Source organism: Halichoerus grypus, chromosome 11 (assembly GCF_964656455.1).
Source record: "Halichoerus grypus chromosome 11, mHalGry1.hap1.1, whole genome shotgun sequence".
Classification (NCBI taxonomy): domain Eukaryota; kingdom Metazoa; phylum Chordata; class Mammalia; order Carnivora; family Phocidae; genus Halichoerus; species Halichoerus grypus.
Genome location: NC_135722.1, coordinates 12967005 through 12992833, shown reverse-complemented (window position 1 = coordinate 12992833; position 25829 = coordinate 12967005). Strand labels below are relative to the sequence as shown.

General features: G+C 40.2%; 1 protein-coding gene across 1 annotated transcript in view; it reads left to right on the top strand.

Moving 5' to 3' along the window:
• Positions 1-257: 257 nt before the first annotated feature.
• Positions 258-25829, top strand: part of LOC118525743 (fatty acid desaturase 2-like protein FADS2B) — a 42009-nt gene continuing 16437 nt past the window's right edge. The window contains exons 1-5 of the mRNA XM_036076612.2: positions 258-578; positions 15918-16028; positions 19059-19256; positions 20717-20818; positions 25349-25474. Of these exons, the coding sequence (XP_035932505.2) occupies positions 258-578; positions 15918-16028; positions 19059-19256; positions 20717-20818; positions 25349-25474 (858 nt within the window). The remainder of the gene's footprint in view (positions 579-15917; positions 16029-19058; positions 19257-20716; positions 20819-25348; positions 25475-25829) is intronic.

Below are 25829 nucleotides of genomic sequence, written 5' to 3'. Positions count from 1 at the left end.
CTCACCTCCCAGGAAAAAAATGTGATCCAACCCCTATCAGTGCAGAAAAGATTCAGGACAGACAGAGAAGTGAGAAGCTGGGGATGTGCTCACTATCAGGTTTGTGAAGAGGTAACTAGTCTAAAAAGAAGTTTTCTGGGCAGACATCACATTGCAGTGGAATAAGAAGAAAGGAAAAGAGTCATTTTATTATTCAATCAGAGGCAAGGATTAGAAATTTCAGGAGTCAACCCAGAAATCTCAGGGGTGTAGTGACAATGAATCTTGAAGTCAAGCATACAGGTAATGGGATCCTTACAGGAAAGGGTCAGCAGTATCTAGGTGAGAAGCGTCAAGCAAATGGGAAACCAGTAACAAATGGGAGAAGTGAGGACTCTGTAAAGCAGGAGGCAAATGGGAAAGGTAACATACCCAGAAAAATCCTCAACGTGTATAGCTGGCAGGAGATCCAGAGACACAATCAGGAGGCCGCTCAGTGGCTGGTGATCGATCGCAAGGTCTACGATGTTACTGGCTGGGCCAAGAGGCATCCAGGTGGGCACCAGGTCCTCAACCACCATGCTGGTGAAGATGCCATGGTAAGGAACTCAGAGCTCTGCCCTCTCTCTTCCAGCTGCTGGGTGGCTGGGATTTGGCTCTCTTCCCAAAAGTATTTTGAATATGTGCGCAAACTCCACAATTGCTCATCTCTTCCCAAACCAATTTCTCAGGATTCCTATCCAGCAAGAACCTGAAAGCAAATTAAGCCTCAAGGTCTAACTCCTACTTTGGGATGAGCTCAGATGTTGACAGTGGATACTATTTGTGTATTTTGGATTTTATTTTGTTCTTGGTGTTTTGTTGTGTTTTGAATTAAAGTCACTGTCTGTTTTGCCTTGTATTTTGAGAATACTTGACACAGTGTTAACATTAGTTTCAGATGTGCAACATAGTGGTTCAGCAACTCTATATATTATGCTATGCTCATCACAAGTGTGGCTACCATCTGTCACTGTCTTTTAAGAAGAAGGTAACAAATGGGCGAGTAAAATCTGGGGAAAAAAACGTCTGTGCCCAAGGAGAAATTTCTCAGACTCTTATAAACGGGGTGTGTAAAAGAGAGACAGCTATTCATCTGATAGGTATCAAAATGTTAATAACAATAATGCAAACCTACAATTCTGGATGGTGCTTTTCTAACCCAAGTCACAGAATCAGCTCAGACAATGTGTTGGCAAAGATGTGGTCCTTCAACCACCTTAGAAATAACTGATAAACTCACTCAGCTTGAGACAGCTGGGCTAATAAATCTGTAATTTGCTGATGATGTTTATCTCCCAGAAATTAAGAAAAGAGGGCACCTGGGTGGCTCAGTTGGTTAAGCAACTGCCTTCGGCTCAGGTCATGATCCTGGAGTCCCGGGATCGAGTCCCACATCGGGCTCCCTGCTCGGCAGGGAGTCTGCTTCTCCCTCTGACCCTCTCATGCTCTCTCTCATTCTCTCTCTCAAATAAATAAATAAAATCTTTAAAAAAAAAAAAAAAAGAAATTAGGAAAAGGCCATGATTCTGCATCCAATTCTGGCCAACAAGGAGGAATTGAGTTATAAAGTAGAAACCATCAGAACTTTAGGGGAAAATACCCATGCCACCTAAGGATTCATATCTTAAGAATGAAAATCCTGAGCATGATCAGCCATGTACCCTAGACCTGAGGTGAATAAATCCAAAAATATTCAGAGAAAAGATTCTTCCAAAGGAAGATGGCTCAAGAAGAATGGGAGGCTCAGAAAGAACTCTGACAAATGTAATATTCCATAGCTACTCAGAATTCAGGGAACCTGAATTCTGAACTTTGGAACTAGTTGTGTGAACATGGGAAAGTTATTGAAATTCTCCCAGCCTCTACTTCATGATTTGCAAAATGGGAATGACCTTACCCATCTGACGGGTTTATGGTAAATGGGCCTAATACTTGTAAAATGTTCAGCACAATGCCAGACACTTAATAAAGTTTCATTAAATTGTACGTATTATTATTTATCTCACTGGCATCCCTAGCCTCAGAGGTGTAATTATTATTTCCTGTTTACCACCAGCTTAGAAATTTTGATTTCTTTTGATTTCATCTGACTGGGAAGAGAGGGGGCTGTGGTAGAGAAGCTTCATACTCTCTAGTGAAGGAGAGCAGAACATACAGCACCTGCAGTCAGATGCTTACTCTACAACTTTAGAGGTGTTTGCAGGTTGTGCCCTGAAAGGCAACTGTGGACCAAAGAAAGTATAGTCTCTGTGTGCTGGCCCTGGACCCAAAGGTGCCCAGAGGGGGACACCTTTCTTTTATTTACATGGAAACTCTTCTCCAAGCTTCCATCCTCCTCATAAAAGGTGAATAATGATAGTCTTTCCTGTAGGATGATTAATTCATTCACTCACGTAGTCAGCCATTCTAAAACCCTTGTTAAGAGTCCAACCTAATGATTATGAGTACAGGTTTGGGAATGAAACAGGCCTGGCTTGTATCTGAGCTCTACCACTTACAAAGAATGTCTTGAGGGGAGGCTGCTGAAGCTTTTGGAGCCTCAGCTCCTTTATCCAGAAAGTGGGGATAATAATACCTTCATCTTAGCCTTGTGAAAGTCAATAATGCCTGTGGTGCTTGGCATAGATTAAATACAGAAAAAATGGCAGTGTTTGTGCTTTATTGTTACTTAGTTCTACTGAGATGTGTTGTAATCTTCTCCAAAGACAAGACAAGACAAATAAGTCCATAAAACAAAATGGGTACATCAGCTCCTGTTATTGCACGTATGCATTATCTTACTGTTTTCCAACTATATGATTTAAAACTAATGACACGATGGGGCACCTGGATAATACAGTTGGTTGAGCATCCGACTCTTGGTTTTGGCTCATGTTGTGATCTTAGGATCATGGGATCCAATCCCATGTTGGGCTTCACGCTCAGTGAGGAGTCTGCTTAGGACTCTCTCTTCCTCTCCCTCTGCCCTTCCCCGCCCCCAAAAATGGATAAAAAAATCTTTAAAAAAAAAAAAGAAACTAATGACACGGTGCTAATAATTACAGTCTAGGCCTAGTCTTCTTACCTGAAAAGAGCTTACGGGAAAAGTCCAAGTAGGATTGATTATATAATTAACAATATATCTATATGATGGACTATTTTGCAATTATTGAAATGAGGCTTACAAAGCATTGAGGGCAGGACATGAAACACTACTTGGCCACAAGTTTTATGTAAAGCAACAGTAGGAAAGGAACAAATGCAATCTTGTGATACATGCACATGAGCAGCATGTCCAGAACAAAGAAAGCAAGTTAATTATCCTCCTTATCTCTGGACAGTCACACTCTAAGAAGGACGCTGAGAAACTCGAGTTCTTTCTTGTGTGGGTCAAAGGTCAATTTGACAGGGAAGGGATGACAAAAACTTAGAGGAAATATAGAAAAGTCCATTTCAGCTATTTAGAGGACTACCATGTGAAAGACAGAAGCATTGTGTGCAACTCCAAAAGGGTGATATGGAGCCAAGGGAGGTGAGAGTAGGGCAGGAGAAAGAGAGGATTGCATAGAGGTGGAGTGAAAATGGGATTCATGTCGGGATCAAACACCCAGCCAGAATGGGCATCCCAGCTTAGCCACCTCCTTGGCTTAGCATAATATTGGCACATACGATGTGCTCAGTTAGCATCGGTGACTATCATGGCATGAAGAGGAGAGGATGGAGAGGAAAGGTAGAGAAGAGAGAGGGTCTTAGAGAGCTGAGCCATGTCTTCCTCTTCTTCCATGACACATAGTGACACTGCCCTAGCACAGCATCCCTTCCCACCCTCAACCACCACAAAACCAACAGGATTTCTAAGCTATTGACAAAAAGAAAGTAATAATCAGTAACCATAGTTGCATCTTCTCTGGGTTGCCAGTATTTCTTAAATAATCTGGTTCTCACTGAAACAATGGTTCCTGTAGAAAAATAGACAGAGAAGTAGAAAGAGAGGGGTGCTGAGGTGCTCACAGGTAAAGACAGGCCGTGAGGAGATGCTTTCTTTCTGAAAGGCCAGCCTGGCAGCTAAGTAAAGGCTGAACTGAAGAAGAGTCAGCCAAAATGAAGGAGGGAGCCCAGGGAACATGTTGAAGGCCTGAACAAGGCCTTGACTATAGGAATGGAAAAGAGAGGGTGGGTGCTAAGGATACACAGGAGACGTAATCTACAATATGTGGTGAGTGACTGGTTGAATAATCAGGGAGAAGCAGCCTGGGTGACTTGTGCATGTAGAGTATAGGGAAGTAGGTGGCTATATCCATTACAGGATAGGGAAGCCAGGAGAATGGCATTTTCCATAAAAATAGAATAAACAATCCTAAAATTTCTGTGGAACCACAAAAGACCCCAAATAGCCAAAGCAATCTTGAGAAAGAACAAAGCTAGAGGCATCACACTCCATGATGTCAATACATACCACAAAACTATAGTAATAAAAACTGTATAGTATTGGCATAAAAAACAGACACACAGATCAATGAAACAAAATAGAGAACCCAGACATAAACTCATACATATATGGACAATTAATTTTTGACAAAGGATCCAAGAATACGGGAAAGGATAGTCTCTTCAATAAAATGGTGTTGGAATAACTGGACAGCTACATGCAAATGAATGAAACTGAACCACTATCTTGCACCATACACAAAAATTAAAAATGGATTAGAGACTTGAACATAAGACCTGAATCATCAGGGAAATGCAAATCAAAACCACAGTGAGGGATCATCTCACACCTGTTAGGATGGTTATTATCAAAAGACAAGAAATAACAAGTGTTGGTGAAGATGTGAAGAAGAGGGAATACTTGTACTCTATTGATGGGAATGTAATTTGTGCAGCTACTATGGAAACAGTATGGAAGCTCCTTAAAAAATTAAAAATAGAACTACCACATGATCCAGCATTCCATTTGTGGGTATTTATCTGAAGAAAACAAAAACACTAACTCAAAAAGATATTTGCCCCCCTAAGCTCATAACAGTATTACATACAATAGCCAAGACATAGGAACAGCTTAAGTCTCCACCAACAGATGAATGTATAAAGAAAATGTGATATATATATATATGTAAATATATATATAATGTGATATATATATAAAATGTGATATATATATGTTATAATATATATATTAGTCAGCCATTAAAAAAGAATGAAATCTTGCCATTTGCAACAACATGGATGGACCCAGAAGGCATTATACTGAGTGAAATACGTCAGACAGAGAAAGACAAATACCATATGATCTCACTTATATGTGGAATCTAAAAAAGAAAACAAAAAATCAAGCTCATAGATACAGAAAGCAGATTGGTGGTTACCAGAGGCGGGAAGTATGGGGTGGGAGAAAAGGGTGAAGGGGTTCCAACGTACAAACTTCCAGTTACAATAAATAAATCATGGGGATGTAATGTAGAGCATGGTGACTATAGTTAATAATACTGTATTGTATATTTGAAAATTGCTGATATTAAATCTTAAAAGTTATCATCACAAGAAAAAAATTGGGGGAACTATGTAAGGTGACAGATGTTAACTAGACTTATTGTGGTGATCATTTTGCAATGCATACAAATATCAAATCATTCTTTTTACACCTATAACTAATATAATGTTATATATCAAGTATACTTCAATTAAAAAAGAAAAACACAAAGACTGCTAAAGAAGGAACAAATACACAGTTTCATTACAACATAATTTGAAAAGCTATAGGAGCTATGGGAGCCCAGAGGAGATCATAAATAACTTTCCTGAGTGAGTTAGGAGAGGCAATATAATCTGAATCTGGAAGGGTAAGGAGGAGTTTTTATAGAGAGAAAATGGAGGAAGGCAGTCAAGGCAAAGGAACCAATGTGCAAAGCTTCAGAACATGAGGTATGGAGTGTTTACTGAATGGGGAGAGGTCTGGTGGACAAGATGGTTCATGAAGTGTAATGGTGAATGGTGAGCCTGGAGAGGTAATTTGGAGCCAGAGGCAAAGTGATTCAGGGGATTAAAACCTAATGTGGAGGAGAAGTAGGAGACCTGGATTTCGTCTGGTCTCAGGAATTCAGCTGGATAGGGATCAAACCATTCTGAACACCTACGAACTCAACAGGAGATCGAAGAAAAGAATAGCAACAACTCTCTGAACAGAAAAGCGACCACTTTCTGGAAGGTAGGACGTGCGGAGAAGTGAAACCGAGGCGATATTCGGGAGGATAGATGGCGGGGGGGGTGCCTCTGTCGGCCGCTTCTGGCAAGTGATAGAGCCGCGGAGCACAAAATCGGAACTTTTAGAAGTCAGCTCCGCTGAGGGACGTCGCTCCAGTGGCTACGCGGGGAGTGGAACCCTCGTGGGACAGTGTGGTCTCAGGACCCTCAGGACCCACAGAAAGACTGGGGGTGCCTGAGTGTGGCAGAGCTCCCAGGTATCAGAGCGGGGAAGCCGGCTGCGGAGACGGAGCCGAGGCGCGGGCTCTCAGCTCGGGGTTGCCATAAACCGTGATCCGCGGCAGAGTCGGGCCACGGATCCCAGCAGGGACCCAACAAGCGGCAGATCCGGGGAGACTCACCTTCTTCCCCCGGGGGGAGCGGCGGGAGCGCACTGCGGGGATCTGCTGGGTTTGGAGACTCCACACGGGGTCGGGTGCCAGAGATAGAAACGCGCGGTCACAGGCCGGGTGAACACGGAGTGCCGCTGGAGACCGGGGAGACGGGAGTGACTGACGGCTTTTCTCTGGGGGCGCACTGAGGAGCAGGACCCCGAGTTCTCGGCTCCTCCGGGGCGGAGACTGGGAGGCCGCCATTTTCACTCTCTGCCTCCAAAGCTGTACGGAGAGCTTGCAGGGAACAAAAGCTCCCGAGAGCAAACCCGAGCAGATTACTTAGCCCGGACCGGCAAGGGCGGGGCAATTCCGCCTCCGGCAAAGACATTTGGGAACCACGGCAACAGGCCCCTCCCCCAGAAGATCAGCGGGAACAGCCAGCCAAGACCAAGTTTACCGATCAGTGAGAACGGCAGAACTCCAGCGCTAGGGGAATACTGCACATAGAATTCATGGCTTTTTTACCATGATTCTTTAGTCTTTCAAAGTTAATTTTTTTTAACTGTCTTTTTTTTTTTTTAATTTTTCTTTTTCCCTTTTTCAACCAACATCTTATCAATCCTTTTTTTTTTTTTTTTTTTTTTGAAGATTTTATTTATTTATTTGACAGAGAGAGACATAGCGAGAGCAGGAACACAAGCAGGGGGAGTGGGAGAGGGAGAAGCAGGCTTCCTGCCGAGCAGGGAGCCCGATGTGGGACTCGATCCCAGGACCCTGGGATCATGACCTGAGCCGAAGGCAGACGCTTAACGACTGAGCCACCCAGGCGCCCTCAATCCCTTTTTTAAAAAACATTTTTATTTTTCATTTTTAGAGTCATATTCTATCCCTTCATAGTAGTTACCCTTATTTTTGGCATATATATATATAAGTTGTTCTCTCTTTAAAATTTTGAGATACAGTTTCTTCTAACAGATCAAAATATACCCTAAATCTCTAGTGTATGGTTTCATTCTAGTCTCCTGCCTGATCACATTCTCTCCCCTTTTTTTTTCTTTTTTTTTAAATCCTCTTTTTCTTTTTTCAAACAACTTCTTATCAATTCCTTTTATAAAATTTTTTATACTTTTCATCTTTACAGTCATATTCCATCCCTTCATCATACCAACCCTTATTTTTGTACATATATAAGGTTTTCTTTCTTTAAAATTTTGGGAGGCACTTTCTTCTAACAGACCAAAATACACCCAAAATCTAGTGTGTGGCACTGATCTATGCACCAGCCTGATCATATTTGATCATATTCTGGTTTTTTTTTTTTGTTTTGTTCTGTTTTTGTTTGTTTTTATCTTTTTCTTTTTCTTTTTTTTTATTTTTCTTTTTTCTTTCTTTCCCTTTCTTTTCCCCCAGCTTCAGGTCTTTTCTGATTTGTTTAGAGTATATTTTCTGAGGATGTTGTTACCCTGTTAGCATTTTGTTCTCTCATTCATTTATTCTCCTCTGGATAAAATGACAAGATGGAAAAAATCACTGCAACAAAAAGAACAAGAGGTAGTACTGACTGCCAGGGACCCACTCAATACAGACATTAGTACGATGTCAGATCTAGAGTTCAGAATCATGACTTTAAAGATACTAGCTGGGCTTGAAAAAAGCATGGAAGTTATTAGAGAAACCCTTTCTGGAGAAATAAAAGAACTAAAATCTAACCAAGTTGAAATCAAAAAGGGTTTTAATGACGTGCAATCAAAAATGGGGGTGCTAACTGCTAGGATAAATGAGGCAGAAGACAGAATCAGTGATATAGAAGACCAAATGATGGAAAATAAAGAAGCTGAGAAAAAGAGAGATAAACAACTACTGGATCACGAGGGCAGAATTTGAGAGATAAGCGATATCATAAGGGTCAAAACAACATTAGAATAATTGGGATCCCAGAAGAAGAAGAAAGAGAGAGAGGGGCAGAAGGTATATTGGAGCAAATTATAGCAGAGAACTTCCCTAATTTGGGGAAGGAAACAGGCATCAAAATCCAGGAAGCACAGAGAACCCCTCTCAAAATCAATAAAAATAGGTCAACACCCCGACATCTAATAGTAAAACTTATGAGTCTCAGAGACAAAGAGAAAATCCTGAAAGCAGCTTGGGACAAGAGATCTGTAACCTACAATGGTAGAAACATTAGATTGGCAACAGACCTATCCACAGAGACCTGGCAGGCCAGAAAGGACTGGCATGATATCTTCAGAGCACTAAATGAGAAAAATATGCAGCCAAGAATACTATATCCAGCTAGGCTGTCATTGAAAATAGAAGAAGAGATAAAAAGCTTCCAGGACAAACAAAAACTAAAGGAATTTGCAAACACGAAACCAGCCCTACAAGAAATATTGAAAGGGGTCCTCTAAGCAAAGAGAGAGCCTAAAAGAAACATAGACCAGAAAGGAACACAGACAATATACAGTAACAGTCACCTTACAGGCAATACAATGGCACTAAATTCCTATCTTTCAATAGTTACCCTGAATGTAAGTGGGTTAAATGCCCCAATCAAAAGACACAGGCTATCCGATTGGATTAAAAAACAAGACCCATCAATATGCTGTCTGCAAGAGACTCATTTTAGACCCAAAGACACCCCCAGATTGAAAGTGAGGGGGTGGAAAACCATTTACCATGCTAATGGACACCAAAAGAAAGCTGGGGTGGCAATCCTTATATCAGACAAATTAGATTTTAAACCAAAGACTATAATAAGAGATGAGGAAGGACACTATATCCTACTGAAAGGGTCTATCCAACAAGAAGATCTAACAATTGTAAATATCTATCCCCCTAACATGGGAGCAGCCAATTATATAAGGCAATTAATAACAAAAGCAAAGAAACACATTGACAACAATACAATAATAGTGGGGGACTTTAACACCCCCCTCACTGAAATGGACAGATCATCTAAGCAAAAGATCAACGAGGAAATAAAGACTTTAAATGACACACTGGACCAAATGGACCTCACAGATATATTCAGAACATTCCATCCCAAAGCAACAGAATACACATTCTTCTCTAGTGCCCATGGAACATTCTCCAGAATAGATCACATCCTAGGTCACAAATCAGGTCTCAACCGGTACCAAAAGATTGGGATCATTCCCTGCCTATTTTCAGACCACAATGCTTTGAAACTAGAACTCAATCACAAGAGGAAAGTCAGAAAGAACTCAAATACATGGAGGCTAAAGAGCATCTTACTAAAGAATGAATGGGTCAGCCAGGAAATTAAAGAAGAATTAAAAAAATTCATGGAAACCAATGAAAATGAAAACACAACTGTTCAAAATCTTTGGGATGCAGCAAAGGCAGTCCTAAGAGGAAAGTATATAGCAATACAAGCCTTTCTCAAGAAACGAGAAAGGTCTCAAATACACAACCTAACCCTACACCTAAAGGAGCTGGAGAAAGAACAGCAAATAAAGTCTAAACCCAGCAGGAGAAGAGAAATAATAAAGATCAGAGCAGAAATCAATGAAATAGAAACCAAAAGAACAGTAGAACAGATCAACAAAACTAGGAGCTGGTTCTTTGAAAGAATTAACAAGATTGATAAACCCCTGGCCAGACTTATCAAAAAGAAAAGAGAAATGACCCAAATCAACAAAATCATGAATGAAAGAGGAGAGATCAAAACCAACACCAAAGAAATACAAACAATTATAAGAACATATTATGAGCAACTCTATGCCAGCAAATTAGATAACCTGGAAGAAATGGATGCATTCCTAGAGATGTATCAACTACCAAAACTGAACCAGGAAGAAATAGAAAACCTGAACAGACCTATAACCACTAAGGAAATTGAAGCAGTCATCAAAAATCTCCCAACAAACAAAAGCCCAGGGCCAGATGGCTTCCCAGGGGAATTCTACCAAACATTTCAAGAAGAATTAATACCTATTCTTCTGAAACTGTTCTAAAAAATAGAAATGGAAGGAAAACTTCCAAACTCGTTTTATGAGGCCACCATTACCTTGATCCCCAAACCAGACAAAGACCCCATCAAAAAGGAGAATTACAGACCAATATCCCTGATGATCATGGATGCAAAAATTCTCACCAAAATACTAGCCAATAGGATCCAACAGTACATTAAAAGGATTATTCACCACAACCAAGTGGGATTTATTCCTGGGCTGCAAGGTTGGTTCAACATCAGCAAATCAATCAATGTGATACAATACATTAACAAAAGAAAGAACAAGAATCATATGATCTTCTCAATAGATGCAGAAAAACCATTTGACAAAGTACAGCATCCTTTCTTGATCAAAACTCTTCAGAGTATAGGGATAGAGGGTACATACCTCAATATCATAAAAGCCATCTATGAAAAACCTACAGCAAATATCATTCTCAATGGGGAAAAACTGAGAACTTTCCCCCTAAGGTCAGGAACACAGCAGGGATGTCCACTATCACCACTGCTATTCAACATAGTATTAGAAGTCCTAGCCACAGCAATCAGACAACAAAAAGAAATAAAAGGCATCTGAATCAGCAAAGAAGAAGTTAAACTCTCACTGTTTGCAGATGATATGATACTTTATGTGGAAAACCCAAAAGACTCCACCCCAAAACTGCTAGAACTCATACAGGAATTCAGCAAAGTGGCAGGATATAAAATCAATGCACAGAAATCAGTGGCATTCCTATACACCAACAACAAGACAGAAGAAAGAGAAATTAAGGAGTCGATCCCATTTACAATTGCACCCAAAACCATAAGATACCTAGGAATAAATCTAACCAAAGAGGCAAAGGATCTATACTCAGAAAACTATAAAATACTCATGAAAGAAATTGACGAAGACACAAAGAAATGGAAAAATGTTCCATGCTCATGGATTGGAAGAACAAATATTGTGAAGATGTCAATGCTACCTAGAGCAATATACACATTCAGTGCAATCTCCATCAAGATACCATCCACTTTTTTCAAAGAAATGGAACAAATAATCCTAAAATTTGTATGAAACCAGAAAAGACCCCAAATAGCCAGAGGAATGTTGAAAAAGAAAAGCAAAGCTGGCGGCATCACAATTCTGGACTTCCAGCTCTATTACAAAGCTGTCATCATCAAGACAGTATGGTACTGGCACAAAAACAGACACATAGATCAATGGAACAGAATAGAGAGCCCAGAAATGGACCCTCAACTATATGGTCAACTAATCTTTGACAAAGCAGGAAAGAATGTCCAATGGAAAAAAGACAGTCTCTTCAACAAATGGTGTTGGGAAAATTGGACAGCCACATGCAGAAGAATGAAACTGGACCATTTCCTTACACCACACACAAAAATTGACTCCAAATGGTTGAAAGACCTCAATGTGAGACAGGAGTCCATCAAAATCCTAAAGGAGAACACAGGCAGCAACCTCTTCGACCTCAGCCGCAGCAACTTCTTCCTAGAAACATCGCCAAAGGCAAGGGAAGCAAGGGCAAAAATGAACTATTGGGACTTCATCAAGATAAAAAGCTTTTGCACAGCAAAAGAAACAGTCAACGAAACCAAAAGACAACTGACAGAATGGGAGAAGATATTTGCAAATGGCATATCAGATAAAGGGCTAGTATCCAAAATCTATAAAGAACTTATCAAACTCAACACCCAAAGAACAAAGAATCCAATCAAGAAATGGGCAGAAGACATGAACAGACATTTTTCCAAAGAAGATATCCAAATGGCCAACAGACACATGAAAAAGTGCTCAATGTCGCTCGGCATCAGGGAAATCCAAATCAAAACCTCAATGAGATACCACCTCACACCAGTCAGAATGGCTAAAATTAACAAGTCAGGAAACAACAGATGTTGGCGGGGATGCGGAGAAAGGGGAACCCTCCTACACTGTTGGTGGGAATGCAAGCTGGTGCAACCACTCTGGAAAACAGTATGGAGGTTCCTCAAAAAGTTGAAAATAGAGCTACCATACGATCCAGCAATTGCACTACTGGGTATTTACCCCAAAGATACAAATGTAGGGATCCAAAAGTACGTGCACCCCGATGTTTATAGCAGCAATGTCCACAATAGCCAAACTGTGGAAAAAGCCAAGATGTCCATCGACAGAGGAATGGATAAAGAAGAAGTGGTATATATATACAATGGAATATTATGCAGCCATCAAAAGGAATGAGATCTTGCCATTTGCAACAACGTGGATGGAACTGGAGGGTGTTATGCTGAGCGAAATAAGTCAATCAGAGAAAGACATGTATCATATGACCTCACTGATATGAGGAATTCTTAATCTCAGGAAACAAACTGAGGGTTGCTGGAGTGGGGGGTGGGGTGGGAGGGATGGGGTGGCTGGGTGATAGACTTTGGGGAGGGTATGTGCTATGGCGAGCGCTGTGAATTGTGCAGGACTATTGAATCACAGATCTGTACCTCTGAAACAAATAATGCAATATATGTTAAGAAAAAAAAAGAAGAAGATAGTAGGAGGGGAAGAATGAAGGGGGGGAAATCGGAGGGGGAGATGAACCATGAGAGACGATGGACTCTGAAAAACAAACTGAGGGTTCTAGAGGAGAGGGGGGTAGGAGGATGGGTTAGCCTGGTGATGGGTATTGAGGAGGGCACGTTCTGCATGGAGCACTGGGTGTTATGCACAATGAATCAGGGAACACTACATCAAAAACTAAAGATGTAATGTATGGTGATTAACATAACAATAAAAAAGTAAAAAAACCCTAATGTAGAAAGACATCATTACTATCTGTTCAGCAGATACATACTGACTTTTAGCATCATCCCAAAACAATCTGGCATCATTTCTCTCTGGAGAGGGCTTTCAGGAAAAGAATTATGCATGTTAAGGCTGGAATAAACCTTTACAGCTTCATGGCTTTAAAGTCACGAAGTCTTTAGTTCAAATCTTTGCTCTACTATTTACCTATTTATTGTGGCATTGTGGACAAGATGTTTCTCTCCTCTGAGATTTGAAGAGGGAGCCTCACAGAACTTAGGTGTTGATTATGAGTTGGTCCATAGAGTGCCTTGTACATAGGATACATTCAACAGATTTTGGTACTATCCCTTATCCCCTTCCTTTTACCCCCTCTCCTTTAACAGGATTATACTATTACCCCTATATCCTTTATCAGGATTATACTTGCCCAAGAGTGTAAATAACTTAGCTTATTTTTATAGGTCTTTCAAAAAGAGGATTTCATGACTTACACAATATCCTGCCTCTATTAGGAAATTCTTTTAATTGAATATTCTAAGACTACCTAAACTCCTTTGTTTTACTGCTCATCAGTACAATGAAAAGACTTCCACATAGCAGGACAATGCCTACTATTCTGGAAAACTCTGTAGGTTTTCAGGATCTATTATCACAGTATTGCCTGCAAATCTTGCTGGGAATCAGAAAAAACAATGAACCCAGAAGAACATTATTGTCAGCCCACTGTTCCAGGACTCTGCATGACTGCTCAAAGTAAAATGAAATTTCAATGGCTTACCTTTCTTCTACACTCTTACCTTGATCCATCAGAATGTTTTCCATCTTAATCTGCTCCTACACAAGCAGAATATGATTTTTCACTATGGACAATCTCAAAATACTTTAATCACCTTCTTAATCATTGAACGGCTCTCTTCTTGGTTCAGGGAACTAAGTTTTAGACTTGTAGAATGTGACAGTTAAGAAACACGTTTGAAATCATATAGTGTAGCATTTCCCAAGGAAAGTATGCATAAGCAGAATGGACAGTAGAGCCTGGACTGGTTCTAGCAAATACAAAGCCCTTTTTACATCATTGACTCTAGAGATCCTTAGGTGAAGGAAGTCTAAAGAGTCGATATTGTACCCCTCTAATTAATGGTATTCATTATATAAACACCTTCTAATAAGTAGGCTTCTATGTAGTTCATTGATGTATCTAAAGTTGCTTTACACTTTGAAGATGGGGGATTCATTATATTCACTAAGTCAGAGCTCATACCACATTAGGCATTGGAATATATGAAGAAAATCTATGAATTGCTGTATTGAAGAGAATGTAGGTAGTAAGTTCTTAGCACTAGAAGTATACATACAAGAAAGATGGCTACTATGTATTGAGAATTTACCATATGCCAACTGGATTCTAGTTTATTCACTTAATCCCTACAATAACTTTATGATTTGGTTGGCTATTATCATCACCCTTATGTTAGAGAAAATGGAAGTACAAACAGGTCAAGAGGCTTGTCCACAATTACACAGATATTAAGTAGAAACCAGAATTTAGATGTAGGAATGCCACTCCAAGGTTCACTTTCTTAGTGAAGACTATGGAACACCCAGTGCTTTAGAGTCATGTGTAAGACTTCCATGTGTTCAAGTTACGATCTTGGTTATATTTCCTCATTTTTAATCACTCCTGTCCCCAAAGCCACACTAGCAGAAAGTCTAGCATCTACCTCTTGGAGAATTCTCCTTCCCCAAAAACTGTTTAAATCCCTGGAATAGAAGAGAACATCTCTTACTTCCAAATATAAGCAGGTTATAAGAACCACCAGTGCTTCTCATTGACTCTATGAGGTGCTACTTAACATGGAGCTGACATGGGAAAAAACACAGTTGGTTACCTCTATTCTGTGCCTGGCTGTTACAAGCCCTTGCAGAGATTGTCTTAGCATTTTTTTAGAAAAAGTGACGAGACCCCTTGTGTGCCAAACTGTGCCAAGAGTTTACTACTTTAGACAACCCAGACCTCGGAGCTGTGCTCCCACGCTCTCTTGTGCACTTGTCCTACACTACCATTGTCAACTTTAACCTGTCCTTGTTTAGAAATAATGTAATTCAAAGGCCTCATTCCTCTTGGCTTTGGCCAAGAACCAAGAGGAAGATTTGATGGGAGATGGGATTTTCATAGCTAGTCGTGTTTACTCCGTGCCTCAGATAGTGTGAGCAACTTCCACCAAGCCTGATGTTGGGCTTTAAAGAGTTACCATGGCTCATTAACTCAAGCCAACCACTTCTTCTGGTGCTCAACAAAATAAAGAGTGATCTCTTTCAATGCTCAGGAATGTCCTGGCTGTGTTGGGCTTGCCTAGTGAAGCAGTGCATTAAGTAGGTGGATCTCCAGCATGAGGCTTTCATAGAGGATTTCCAAGGGTAATTTTGATTATTCAACTTGAAACATCCACCTGGAGTTAGAAGAAATCCTCTGTAACAGAGTCTACTGATTCCCAAGATGGGCGCAGGATGAGGTAAGGAAGGGGACTATTCTGTAGGTAAGTGTGTGTCTCCTAAGCGTCTAGCAATTCTCTTTGATTTACAGGATGTTTTCAGAGCCATGCACCTGAAGCCTGACATTGTAAGATTGTACTTTAAGCCACTGCTCATCGGAGAGCTTGCCCTGGGAGAGCCCAGCCAGGAGAGAAACAAAAATGTGAGTGAGGTCTTGGGACCCAGGAGCATGTGGAGGGATGGGGACAAGAGCCAGTTGACTCTTTCCTGATATATCCAAGAACTGATCATTTTCCATGAGACACCAGCCGTCATGCCTGGGTGAACCTGCCATAACATGAATGAGTTGATTCTGCATATTTCAAAACAATGTCATCCTCCTTAGACCCTCAGAACACTTAAACTTTTGTGTAAGAAAGGAATGAAATTTTTGGTCCTGCACCAAACAGTAATTCCATGTCTCTAAGTACCTACTTCATGTCAGGCAATGTACACATACAGTTTTTTTTTCAGTGGCTGCTTGTAACTGTTTGATGTCTGTGTCTATGTTTCCTGCTAAAGTAAGTTCCATGAGAGCAGGGAATATGTGTATTTTGCTTATCCCTGTGTCCTCAAGAACCCATCTGCACAGGATCAGACATGTAGTAGAGACTCCATAAATAGCTATTGAATGAAAGATGTGAATATATCCTAACAGCAGCCCCTTTTAAATTTGGTGAAATTATAGTCCAGGGAGAATAAATTACTTTCTGGAAGTCCCACAGTTGGTGTGTCAAAGAATTGGGATTCCAAGTCACTTCTCTGGTCCCAGTCCCTTAGGTATTCCCAAGGAAGGGTGTCACTCTTTCTTTCTCTAATACTTTGGCTACCTAAAATACTGTCTTCCAAAGGACAGGGTCTCTGTAAGATGAAACATTCACTAGGATGATTTTACATAAAGCTTAAAGGGATTTTAACTAATATTGAGCATTTCTTTCTTTCCTTTTTCTTTTTTTACAATTTGTTTTGTTAAAACAGTTTACATTCCTCAGAAATAATTTGTACCAAGTGCTGATCCATATGTCACCGTGAGGAAGATAGAATAAGGATTATGTTTCTGCTTTAAGAAATGAGGGGACAAACTTGCCAAGAAACAGCAGAATCTGAGGACAAAGAACTGGTTTGGGACAGACCTCAGACAAACACTTATTCTCACCCCTCAGGTCCACGTGCATCCCGCACAACTATGTGTCCGTACGCACAGCCCTGCATTTGACAGCAAGGGCTCTGAGGCTGCACATTTGAACTCACACCCCAGCCCTGCCATAGGCTCTATGGGTTCAGGCCAGTTACTAAACCTCTCCATGACTCAGTTTCTCTCTCTCTATAAAATAGCAACAACAGTAACACCAACCTCCTAGGAGATATTGGGGGAGTATGGAAAGAATTAAAGGCATTTTAAGTTAGCACAGTGTCTGGAACATAGTAAATGCTCGATAAATTTTAGATACTATCATTATCATGAGCTCAGTGGTGACACCAGCAATTGACAAACCTCCAGATATGTCCCCATCATTTAGAGAAGGAGGCTCTCGGTTTAAAAAGAGAAAGTGATGCAGAGCTTAATTGTTTTTCCTAAAATTTTCTCAATGGAAAAGAAAGTCCACTAATGGTTGAGAGCTGTAAGACAACCATTCATTATCTAAAAGAGTATTGGTCTCTGGGGGAAAAGGTCTGCTGTAAATTTTCTTTAGTACATCTATATGGATACACAGATATACATATTCGTGTGTGTGTAAAATAACACATATATACTCAGCTATATGCATATAGACAATTAGTTTGAGCACAACACTTGTGTCAGGTAGCGTAAGTTGAAGCCCTGCATCTGTCACTGACTTGCTGATTTCAGAGCAGTCACTCTTTTGGGCTTGCTGACCTCCTACTCTGTACAATAAATGGTTTGGAAAAGATGACCAGGATGGAAGGCACTCTAAGAGATGGCCTCTTAAGATTATCCATGGCTACCAGAATTCCGAAGTTGATGGCGGCTTGAGAAATGAACCTAGGCAGCAGATCTTTTAAAAGTTGAATCAGTGAATTTTGAAATGAAAATGTTTGCTTCTAGAATTGTTCATAGCTTTTTCTTTTGGGATACTGCAAATGTCTCTCCTTTGGTGTATCTGAACCATCCTGCTCTCTTTCTTATACCCTGGTCACTGTGTCAACTGTCCTGGTTTCAAACCCATTAGTCGTTAAGCTAAAAGATATCTCTTCCCAGACCTTGCACTGATTCTCCAGTCTGACTGGCAAGCTGGTAAACCAATACTAGCCTTGTACATACACACACATGCACGTACACCTGTTACACAGACAAAAAACCAGGACCCCCATACAGGGCAACAGACACACACTAACACCACCAGAGATCCTGCCTTGTTTCTGGGGTTCCATCAAGCAGCTCACAGGAAAGTCATGCTTTGAGCTAATCTAAGTGAACTGTATTTTGATGTCATCATCTTTAATGAAAGAGCCCTTCACACATACTAAACTGCTGATGACATAGAAAACGCTGTGTAAACTGTACCCCTGAGTATGGGGTACCCATATAGACAATAGCATAATCAGAGGTCAATCAACACCTGAAACAATACTGATGGTTTAAAAGGCAACTGTTAGGGGCACCTGGGTGGCTCAGTCAGTTAAGCATCTGCCTGCAGCTCAGGTTATGATCCCAGAGTCCCTGGATTGGGATTGAGCCCCACATTAGTCTCCCTGCTCAGCGGAGAATCTGCTTCTCCCTCTCCCTCTGCCCCTCCCCCTGCTCATGCACTCTCTCTCTCTCTCTCAAATAAATAAAATCTTAAATAAAAATAAAAAATAAATAAATAAAAGGTAACTGTTAGACACAATAACCACCCCCACCCCCCAAAACAAACCCCATTCTGAGTTCCAAAACAGTTTGAAGACAGTTTACAAATCACTACTCATCTTTCTCTTCTCCAGAAAAAAAAAAAAAAAAAAAAAAAAATATATATATATATATATATATATATATTATCATAACCTTTTTAAAAGGTTTTGTTTGCTCATGGTTTTATGTTTTTAATTTTGCCCAATTAAACATATTAATATCAATAAATTTCTATTCATTAAGATTAAGGTATTAATAAGCTAATAAAATAGATTATTCACTGTGTTCATTTGTGTTCCCTGAGGGAACTAATTCCTTCCCTGAATATTTATTTCTCAGTCCCAGTTGGTGGAAGATTTCCAAGAATTGCGAAGAACATTAGAGGCCATGAACATGTTCAAGGCCAACTGGGTGTTCTTCTTCCTTCACTTGGCCCAGATCTTGATTTTGGAGACCTTGGCTTGGCTAATGGTGTGGCATTTTGGCAATGGCTGGTTTGTGACAATATTCATTTCCTTCCTTCTCGTAATTTCCCAGGTAAGCAGGTACCGAAGCTCAGGCAGTGGCTTAGAGGGAAGGTTCAAAATGTTTCCTTCTCTCTTTAGACTGGCACCAGCTGCTGCCTGACACTTCCTGGCAAGCTTCTCATCAAGTGACTGACACACCTTGCCAGACCCCAGTTCTTTTTTCTGTAAAAGTGGGATAACAATTGTTTCTGGAAATATTCTAGACTAAACAAGTTAATGTGTAAAATGCCTAGCACAGTGACTGGCACATAGGAAATATTCAGTTTATGACATGTGCTACTTTTCACCCAATTCTCTACATACCAGTTTAGTAACTGAAGTCCTTTCTCAGCCATGTAACACTCACTTTTATCTTGTATTCATCTTCCAACCAATAAAGAGATAGAGGCAAACCAAGAAACAGAATCTCAACTACAGAGAACACACTGACAGTTGCCAGAGAGGAGGGGGGGTGAGGGGGTGGGTAAAATAGGTCACGGGAACTAAGGAAGGCACTTGTGATGAACACTATGGGGGTTGCATGCAAGTGTTGAATCACTATATTATACACCTGAACCTAATATTATACTGTATGTTAACTAACTGGAATTTAAATTTTAAAAAGAGAATGTATGGATTCCACCATAAATGATAATCAACTGGCACATAGCAGAACATTTGTTAAATCTTTGTTGAATGAAGTATGAATCTCTGAATATGGCCTTCTGTGAGCGCAACACTGTTGTGGACATGACAGGAAATGCACCTGGTTCCTGCCTTTGGGAAAAGAGTCTTCAAGTGCAGGAGATTGATGTTCAAATTGCTAAACATACTACATGACAAAATGACATTAACGCCAAGAAGAGGAAAAAGCGTGTGCTGTTGAAGCAGAAAGAGGCATTTAATTCTCATTGGAATATCTAGGGAAGGTTTCAATGTTAATTCCAGAATTTTATGTTAATTTTTTTTTCTTGAAATGTCAACTTGCTTTTATTGAAAAGCAATTCTTTTGGAAACTGGAAAGGAAACAAACATTTTTTGGTGCTTAGCATAAGCCAGGCACTTTGTAGGTATTTAAGTTACCCGACGGTCCATGAGTAAGGTATTATTATCCCTACTTATCATATGAAGAGTTGAGGTTCAGATTACTGAGTATCTTGCCAAGATCCATGCAACACATACATGGTGAAGAACAGTTGAGAACCCAAATCTGCCTGACTCCAAAGGCCGTACTCTTTCTAATTCTCACTGAAAGATTTTGACAGTGGCAAGGAAAATATTCTAAGCTGTAAGAACCCCATAGACAAAGGCACACAAGTGGGAAAGAATGCACCATGTGGGAAATAGAAAGTGACTGTGGCTGGGGGTCAGATGAGATCTCCCACCGTTCCTCTCCAAAGGGCTCCTGAGTCTACAAGCAGGCTTATTTATTAATTTCTTCTTGACCTCCCTCCCCTTCCAACTTCTCTAAAAACAACTTCTCTCTTCTAGGGTCAGAGTTCATTTCTGCAGCATGACACGGGACACCTTTCCATGTTTATGAAGTCCAAGTGGAACCACCTGATGCAGAAATTTCTGTTGAGTCATCTCAAGGCACAGGATGTTAGGGGAGTGTGATGGGATTCTCAAATATCATTTCCTAATGCAGTGGTTTCCAAGTTTGGGCACTCATGTCAGTAAAAAATGTTTGTGCACAAGTGCACAAATAGATTTGCAAGTAAGTGTAAATATACTAATAATGTAGATACTATATATATGCTAATATGTATATAGTGTTATAGCATATATGTTAAAATAAGGATGTTAAATTTTTAAGAGGAAAGGTTTATTTTTATTTAGGAAGTTCCAACATCTTTTCTTACCCTAATAAACTCTTTGGCCCAATCCCTGGAACCCCATTAAGAAACCACCTCAGAGGAGAAGGACTGTGCCTTGTAAAATCATGAATGGGAGTGTTCATAGAAGGAGTCTGAACATTTACTCCTGGGAAGCTACAGGAATCCAGAAAGCCTGAATAGTCTTGGAAGGATAGAGTATGAAGAAGTAAAGGAAAGACTGCAGAATAGATAAAAGTGAAGAGAAAGAGAATGGACAAGAAAGGTCAGATGGCACCATTCAAGAGTTGAGGATTGCAAACCCCAGACTTCTGGAAAAAGCAGTGGTTATGATGGTAGTTGATCTTGTCTCCCCTCCCAACCCAAACATAAGTTCTAGGAGGGCAGGCACATTGTCCTATGTGCCCCTGCAATGCAGCTAGCAGAGTTCCTGGTGCATATTAGGCCTTCAATAGCATTTGTTGAGTGGATGGATGGATGGATGGATGTGTGAACCAAGGTAACAGAACAGGACTGCTAGAAGTGGGTTCTAGCCTGGCTATGATAAGGCTCCCTGTGTGATATTGACTGAGTCATATTCTATCTCTGGCTTTCAGTGTTCTCATCTCTAATATTAGGACTTAAACTGAATCTCTGCTCTTCTACAACATTCTAGGATTTATTGACTATGTACTCTGGCCCAAAAGGGGGGAAGCGCATCTAAGGCTTCCACTAAGCTAAATCTTGCATTCGAGCCAGGTCACTTTAGGAAAAACTCATAAGCACTGACTCAGAGCCTATTTGTTTTGCCCTAACACACTGGTTTTATATTGAACTGGAAGATACTTAAAATCACAGTTTTATCAACCCTCTTTCCGGTTGAGCAAACTAAGTTTAATTAGATTAAATAGCACAGAGTTGGATCTAGATTCATATTAGAATTATGTCTGTTACTCAAAATGGTTAGAATGAATAATATATTGTCATTTTATGTGACAAGTCTCATTTAACTGGAAAATTCCTGTAGGTACACTGCTCTGCCTTCTATCCACCAGTGCTAGATTGACAAAGTGTTTCTGTATTCACTCACAAATCTTTACCACAGAATAAAAACAAAGACAGTTTCTTCTGTCCTTGTGAGAATTAGGTAATAGGCTCTCCAGTTCTCTCTGTTTTGAGGAAGTCAGAGGAAAAGGGGGACTCGTGTGCCCCGGAGATAATTGACAGTTGATGTGGTGCCAGTATAGGTAATATTTAAAGCTCCACCCTTGCTGGTGCTTTTAAAAAGTCACTGCTTTCCCATTGGTCCAAATTCTTACACTGCTCTCTCTCTCTGTAAATTGTGTTGCCAGAAACAATTTTGCACTAGTTGAAATGAATATAACCTTGATCACTCATGAACGGAGTAAGTAAATGGGAACTGCTCTAAAGGCAAATTGAGTGTACTCTGCCTTTTTTGCAGGCAAAACCAGTGATTCATGAGAAAAATGAATATAAGCTTCACTCTGTGCAGGAGAGAAAACTATCTGTGGGAAGGAAAGGAAGGCAGGAGGGAGGTAACAAAGAAAATTATAATATAAGCAGCAACACCTTCACCTTCTACATACATCACAATTTTAAATTTCAAAACTTGATTTCATGTCAATTTACCCTCCCCCTGGAAAAGCACAGATATTGAGATTTGGGGGGGGGGATTTTTTTTCACTCACTACACTAAGTAAATGTGTATGTCTGGTCTTCATAATATTTGTGCAATAAAAGAGCCCTTCTGAAAGCACACTGCCAAATATCTGCACACATTTTGGACTTCTGTGCAAAGCCAAAATCCAAATGGACTCCCTGTAGCATATCTTTCAACTGCCCACCCCCAACACCCACACATTTTGAAAACTATAAGAATCAAGTATGTCACAGGGACAAAGAGACAAAATATTTGATACTAAGACCTACCTTGAAAATCTGGCCTATCCTGTTTCCATGACTACATCTGAAAATAATTTGGGGGAGGAGTGTCAAGCATGTAATCCTCTTCTTATCTATTTCACAGATGAGGATTTTGCTCAAGCCCACACACATCCAGCATCAGGGATTTGAATTCAAGCCAAAAAATGCCTGAAGCCAAGGCTTGGATTCCTTAGACAGCACCAGGAAAGGACCTCACTTGGAAATAAGAAATGACTTAGGGTAGTTTCTAGATGGCATTTGGTGTGGGCAGCCTAGCCTATTTGCATGCAACTGATAATCTTCACTTCCCCATGGATCAGTCTATCCTTTGGCTCCAGTAATTGTGGCTTCCAGACCCGGGGTGAGGGTAGCGCCTGCTGCTTTAGATCACACCCATAATTACTCTGACCACTGTTCTAAAACTTCAGAACCTTGAGCTGTCAAGATCTGCTCCCGACCTATCATGAATCAAAACTTGTCTCTCCTATTACCAGTTTCCACAGATAGCCATGACTGCAAAGGTACAGTCAGCTGGTGGAAGGGCCAAAATGTTGGTTCTCAAAAGATTTAATTAACAAAGTGAATCATTGCTTATCACAGTGTCCTTATGTGCTTACTGGTCCCATTGAGGTTGTATATTTCATAAGTGCGGGAACCCCATTTTATCATGTCTGACTTTATATTCCAAGTGCTTGGCTCCATGTCTGATACATGGGATGTACTTCAAAATAAATAATGAATGGGTCAATAAAAGGGCAAACGCACAGCTGTAAGAATGAGTGGGGGGTATGCAGTTTGATGGGAGAAGCGCAGAGCGCAATGGAGCCCCAGAAGGGGGAATAAAAACTGATGAATACACATTGAGTTTGACATATCATGAGCCATCCAAAAGGCAATGTTTGGAAAATGACTGCCCTTTCAAACATGAGGTTCAGGGGAGAGACCTGGGATGGAGGAAGAGAGATTTCACTAATGGATGGTAGGGAGTGAGTTAGAGGTGAAAAGAGACTATCTCTCCTGATGGATGGGGTCAGGAGGAGTTTGCTAAGAGAGGACTCTGCAAAAGGACCATGGAAAGACAAGGTTAACACTTGCAGATTTTCAAACATGCCCATACCCCTCTACAGCAGATATCAGTGTCTAGACCAGCATAGTCCAACAGAAATATAATGCAAGCCACATTAAAATGACATAAATCATTTTAAATTTTCTAATAGCCAAATTTTAAAAGGTACCTTTATTACCCCATATATATATTCAAAATATTATCATTTCAACATGTAATCAATAGAAAAATCAGTAATATGTATCTTACACTCCTTTTTTCATCCTGAGTCTCAAAATCTAGTATTATACACATACAGCCCATCTTAATTTGACTGGTCATATTTCAAATGCTCAATAACCAGCATGTGGCTCGTGGCTACTGTATTGAACAGTGAAGATCTAAAATACATATAGGCCAGTTACTGAGAGAGGTCAAATATGCAATAAAAACACAAATGCTCTTCATTCTTCCATAGTGATTAATGTAATAGGGGAAAAGAGGAGAAATTGAATATCTCAGTATGCCAACATTTCACATACATCATCTCATGTCTCCACAAACAACTCATGGAGGTAATTGTCATTATATTACATTTACTGAAGATGGAATAGAGCCTCAAAGAGGGTGAAATTTACCAAAACCACACAACAGTATTTATACATCCAGGATATGAAACCACATCAATATACTTCCAAATCTTAGCTCTATTAAAACCTTCAGACTGTCATTGAGAGAGAGAAAATCACAAACAACCTAATCAGAGATGATTTGAGCTTGGCATCAATTCAAATATTTTTATTCTAATTTATTTTTATATGAGAGCATTGAAGCCTGAACATCCAATGATCTGAGCCAAGCCCCCCTAAGAAATCATTTCAGATCCATGATTCTTTGAAATACTCATTAAAGCAGGATTCCTAGCACCATTGTTCCCCCAGAGCTAATTAAAATTTAAGAGCTGAGTTTTCTTTATTTGTAAAATAAGAATACTCTCTGCCCTACCCACTTTTAGAATTTTTTTAAATGAGGAACCCCCTCCAAAGAAAGGGAGATGGAAAAACACCTCATTGCAACAGGTTTTTATGAAATTTCATGATCAGGAGTTGCATTAGTCTGAATTTGTGTTCTTGGATCAGATAATTATTTGTTTGTAGGTTTTGAAAGCCTTTGTCCAATGTGTCATTCTGTGGCCCAGAAGCAAGTTCAAGAAGCTAAGATATCTTACTTTGACTTTAGAGATGCATGTAAAAAACTCTGACAGAGAAGGACATTTCAGAAGAGAAATCTCACCACTAATGAACCCTCTCTTCTCCTCAGGGCCTATCAACAAAATGGTGGAATTACCAACACTTCCAACATCATGTAAAACCAAACATCTACCCCAAAGACCCAGATATTAATGTGGGCCCACTTTTCCTGGTTGGAGATTTACAACCTGTCAAGGTATGTTTAGAATTCCCGAGCACATGAGAAATGTTCCTGGAAGTGGTTCCTGGAAACATCTATGGTCTTGTCCAGGAAAAATCAAGTGGGAGATTCCCACTTCAAGCACATTCTCAGAGCATGTCTCTTTCTTTTAAGTCCAGGACACAAACGTGAGATAACCAAATCTGGGGTTGTTTGAATAGAAGGAGATGTAGAGCATGTGATTCTATGACCTTAAAGGACATCCGGCCAACCTCCTACAACAGGAAATATGATAACCCATATCATCCTGCTTGAGCAATCCCAGTGACAGACAGATCCCTGCCCAATGGCCATCACTACCTCTGAGGAAACACAAGATGTTAGATAGTGA